Source organism: Pteropus vampyrus, unplaced genomic scaffold (assembly GCF_000151845.1).
Source record: "Pteropus vampyrus isolate Shadow unplaced genomic scaffold, Pvam_2.0 Scaffold103, whole genome shotgun sequence".
In the NCBI taxonomy this organism is placed as follows: domain Eukaryota; kingdom Metazoa; phylum Chordata; class Mammalia; order Chiroptera; family Pteropodidae; genus Pteropus; species Pteropus vampyrus.
In genome coordinates this window covers 1,169,450-1,174,587 of record NW_011888884.1, presented here as the reverse complement: position 1 = coordinate 1,174,587, position 5,138 = coordinate 1,169,450, and the positions used below count along the sequence as shown (strand labels likewise).

The window sequence follows — 5,138 nt, the reverse complement described above, 5'->3', positions numbered from 1 at the left end:
CCATGACTGAGATGGCATTCTGATTCCTTAATAGAAAAAGCTCATCGAGTCCCCATTTGCACGTTGATTTTCTATAATTTAATTCTCAAAATGTCACCTTAGTTCTTAGCATAACCTATATAAAACCTGGCACCCTGGCGATCCAGTTTCAGCGTGAAGCCTTGTTCAAAGAAACACGGTCCAGAAAGCAAAAGTCCAGTATCCTTACTAGAGAGCAGTATCCTTACTAGAGAGGGGATTCATTTTATAAGCTACAATAAAATATTACTAGAGTCCAGTATCCTTACTAGAGAGGGGATTCATTTTATAAGCTACAATAAAATATCTTCCAAGTCTCTCTCCCTGATTTTCTGGTCTTAATAACTGAGCCCCTTTATTTTTAAACTCTTTAACTTCAAAACTGTCCCCGAGACCTTGCAGTCATTTTTTCTTCATCTCTTCTTTTCTAGATCTTTGGTTCCTCCCACCCTCACCCCATCTACCATATGCCCCATTCCCTTTCCAAGTGCAGGCTATTTAAAACAGTCTGGTTCCAGCAGTTTTTCATCACTCTACCCCTTTCTCGGATTCTGCGTCGCGAGCCTAGGAACCAGCTGGCCCAAAGTCACTCAAAAGCCTGCATGAGGGGGAGGAACACACAATTTCCTTTAGCTCACAGTGAGAGGTTTCGAAGCAAAATTCTCTCTATCTAGCCTTAATAGCTAGAGAAAAGATTGCAACATTTAAAATTTTAACATATTTTCTTTTTTTTCCTCTCATCTAAATTTGGGGATATCTTGATGGCAGTAGTGCTTTGACGAGGTCCTCTGGCTCTAGGTATCAGCTCTAGTCAGAATGAACCTCAGCAGAGGAAAGAAAACACTGTATCTCTGCTTCTTACTGCCCTCCCTGCTCAGCTACTTCTCCTCTCTCCCCAAGTTTCTCACACTCAGTTGAGACCCCGCCCCCCCGCTGCCTTCTTGCATTTTCCAATACCTGGGTTGCACTGCAGGCAGCAGAAGAGAAGAGGGAGTCTGCCTGAAGCATGCAAAGGTATCCAGAGGCTTCTTAACTGCTTTCATTTGTTTGTTTGTTTTAAAAGAAAATGATACAAAAAATGTTTAATATATTTAAAATCACTATATACATAAATGTATAATACCAATTTTATAAAAGAGAAATGCATCTGTAGTTATAGTCACAGAAATACTAGAAGGAAATACACCAAAATATTAAAAATGATGAATGGCTTCTTAGCTACTTTTAATACCTGTCTTCCCATCATACTTCCTAACCACTTTTGAACGGAGTGTGTTCCATTCTACGTGGGTGTATTAAGAGTTACAGTTTCACAATGTTGCAATACTTCCAGAAGATTCTTGCCAGGAAAATATATAATTTACAGAAAGACAATGAAAGTAGCTAGCTAGGCCTCCCAGAGAGTGGAAGGGTCTGGAAGTCTTCCTAATGGATTGAGATCACTTCATTCCAGACATCTCTCGAGGCACAGTGCCCCTGAATGGCTTGCTACTGTCAGTTCATTATGCTTTCCCTGGGATTTCCACTTCCCCAGCTTTTCTCTTCAGGATGAGATTTCTATGATTCTTTGCCAGAATCAGCTTTTTCAACTGTTTTCTTATATGCCTAGCCATAATAGTCTATTCCATATGGGCTAAATGTCTTCAACAGAAAGATATTTCTGGTTTTATAGATTGATGGCTAATGTGTTTTCATTGATACGTTTTACTGCCATTGAAGTCCTGAGTGCAAACTCTTGATGCATTTGAGTGAGGGATGCAGACAAACAGGAACATGATCAGAGGAGAGCAAGTATCTCATTCAGAGAGACTTACCAAGCATCTACTACATGTCTTCATCATGAGGAAACCATTGCAATAATCCAGATGGAAGTGGAGTATAAGCAGTTAAGTGCTACAGAGTGCTAAAAATACTAATGTAGACGAGTCTACGCGTGCAGGTGGTGAGATAAGAGGGGGGGTGTTTAGGTAATAACAGAGGGGCTAGTGGGGAAGCAGACGGTGTGGGAAATGACAGTCAACGGGACTCGATTTTCAAGAAAGTCAAGTGTCTAGGACCAGTAAGCTTTCTGATTCGAGTCATCGTTGCTGAGATGAGGAATACAGAAGGCACAGAGGTGAGAGTAAGGGAGGAAGGATGGCCGAAATGATGGGTACGAGGGTTGAGTTTGAGGGACTGGATATGAACAGATGGTGGCTGGATATGGGGTTCTGGAGCTCAAAGGAGAAATCTAGGCTGGAAGAAAAGATCTGTAAGTTGCCAGCATGTAGGTTGTTTAGTTCATGACCCCAGACTTTATATTTACCTATTAATCCACTCTATACATCAGTGCCAGATTAACGTTCCTAAAATGCCATTTCACTATATCACTCTCTTGCGTAGAACTCTACAATAACGCTGCATTTTCTATACAATAAAATCACAACTTCTTGGCCTGGCATTCAGGGCCTTCGATGATCTAAGTCATTGATCTGTATTCCTAAAGGCAAGCCCTGCACCCCAGTTAGATTTCCCTTCTCATTGTCTCTGGAATATGCAGTACATTTCTACCCTTGCTTGCACAGTGCACTTTTTCCTGGAATGCACTTCCTATTAATTTGTATCCTCCTAATTCCTATCTGTTCTTAAAGAGCTAATTTAAAACCTGCATCTTTCATGATCATATTTATGCCAGTGATCACCAATGAGTCTACTGCCAGAGCATGTAAAGGTTCACGGCCTGACCACCTGATAATATTTCTTTGTCTATTCAAGGCATGGTTCATCAATATGGTGGCAGGCAACTATGAAGTGAAGACTTGCTCTATGAACAAAGACACAGAGGTGGATAGCTCAGGAAAGTTTTGCAAATTTCCAGATGTATAATTAGAACATGGTCTTAGTCCATTCAGGCTCCTATAACAAAATATCATAGACTGTTTGGCTTATAAATAACAGAAATTTATTTCTCACGGCTCTGGAGGCTGGGAAGTCCAAGATCAAGGCACCAGAAGATTCAGTGTCTGGTGAGGGCCCGTTTCCTGGTTCATAGACAGTTGTCTTCTTGCTGTGTTCTCTCAGGGAGGAAGAGGTGAGTGAGTTCCCTGGGGCTTCTTTTATAAAGGCACTAATCCCATTGATGAGGGCCCCACCCTTATGACTTTTCACTTCCCAAATTTCCCATCTTCTAATACCATCATCTTGGGAATTACGGCTCAACATATGAATATGGGGGAGGATGCAAACATTCAATCTATAACAAATACACAACACTCAATCAACTTTTACAGAATTATTGAGTCATCAGCATCTTATATTCTTAATATACTATACCTTGGTTCTGGATTTAAATGTAGGACAACTACATGTCTTGAGAGCCAGCGGGAATGAATGATAAAGTCCAGTAAACTTACTCTCGAGAAATCCTAGAATATAAAGGCAGTGGCTGGTTCTGGAGGTCCTTGCTTTATCACATGGTGGCTCTGAGTTGCTGGATATGTGGGCTCTCCTCACTGGAACCTCATATTCCTGGTCTCCTGTCATATATTGTACATTCTTAGACAAATTCGGATTAAGCAGCATCAGTGATGCACCACTGATTGGAGTTCCTTGGTAAATGCTCAGTTTCTAAAATATTCTTGGGCTTCAATTTGGCAAGGAGGTTATGTCTCTGACTTGAATATCGTGTCCCAGAAATATTATAAGAAAATATTTCTTAAAAGTCTGTGCATTGCACAGAACTTGGTTATGGCACAAATTATTACTGTGTTGATTTGAATCGCAGTGGTATAAACGCACCCCCAGAAACATAGCAACAACAAAAAATAAAAGCTTCTGTTAACACAGAACACAGCAGCCAGGCTTCTATGTTATTGTCTTGAATTTGGCCGTTATATTGTAAAATGCTGTTACGTTTTATCTAACAAGTGTCTCCTCTGTTTATGTGAGTGAAGGTAAATAATCCGATGCAGTGAAAGTCTCAGGAAACCCCACGCTGTGTACTTTGGAAAGAAAACATTGGACAAATATGCTATCGTAAGGGAAGGGCTTTCTATTTGTAAATTAATTACATTCATATGAGGTTTATTGTCTACATTTGCAAAGTGTGGAGCAGAAAAGTAAATCGAAAGGTTATACTGTGAATATAAGGAAAATACATCCCTTTAAAACAGGTTTCTAGGCATTCTCTAGACACAAATATGTGGCAATAAGAATAATAGTAAATTACATTGAGTATTTACTTATGTGCCAGACATTGTTCTAGGTCCCTTGCATGTATCATCTCATTTAACCTATGTCCTCGCCATATGGGTTAGGTACAGTTATTGTCTCTTCTTTATGTAAGGGAAGACTTAGGTAAAAGAACTTGTTAGAGGTCACACAGGTAGCAAGTGGTAGAGTTGTGAGTTGGACTCAGGCAGACCAACCCCAGAATTTACTGGAACCTCAGTGAGCCCCACCCACATCTCATGTCTCCTACCCCCAAGGCTAATTGAAGAAAGATGACTCGTCTAATTTGCATTGTTTGGTATACCCAACTGAATGATTTGTCCTACAACATTGGAAATTACCTTGGATTATTTGTGTATATGAGTTCAACAAAAGAAATCTACCCTAGAATTCCCACTGTTTTATTCTATAGTATTTGCAGTCTATAGCAGCCTCTGTGTTTTTGATTGAGACGTTTTTATTCTTTGTCTCCAAATTAAGGCTGCACAGACCTGACTGTGTGTGCATGTGTGTGTGTTTGTGTGAGTGTATGTGTGTGTAGAAACCGCCTTTTCTTCTGGACTAAATTGTTGCAGCTTGGTTGAGTGAGGAAAATTTCTCCCACTCACTGAGCCCTCAGCAGACATGTTACGAGAATCCTGCTGCTTGCAACACACCCAGACACAGAGGGGCAGGTGACACTGCGTGTATGCCCAGTATCTCTGGAAGTGTCTGTACAGATGTGAGCTACCGCTGCTGCTTCTGCTTCCTGCCTTAAAATTCCTGGAATCAATACCCACCCACTCTTAACAGCCTCTTTCTCTTTATTTTCAAGGAAAAAAGAAAGAGACAGACTGAAATAGAAGGCAAGCGACAAGAGCTTGACGAGCAGATACTTCTGCTGCAGCATTGCAAGGTAAGCGGCTGATCCA

At 40.7% G+C, this 5,138-nt stretch overlaps 1 protein-coding gene across 2 annotated transcripts in view; it reads left to right on the top strand.

Annotated features, from left to right (window-relative positions):
* The window catches only part of LOC105295323 (paralemmin-2), a 318,042-nt gene that overhangs the window by 59,546 nt on the left and 253,358 nt on the right, over positions 1 to 5,138 (top strand). For both annotated transcript variants that reach the window (XM_011364934.2, XM_023533465.1), the window contains exon 2: positions 5,042 to 5,122. In XM_011364934.2, coding sequence (XP_011363236.2) covers positions 5,042 to 5,122 — 81 coding nt within the window. The remainder of the gene's footprint in view (positions 1 to 5,041; positions 5,123 to 5,138) is intronic.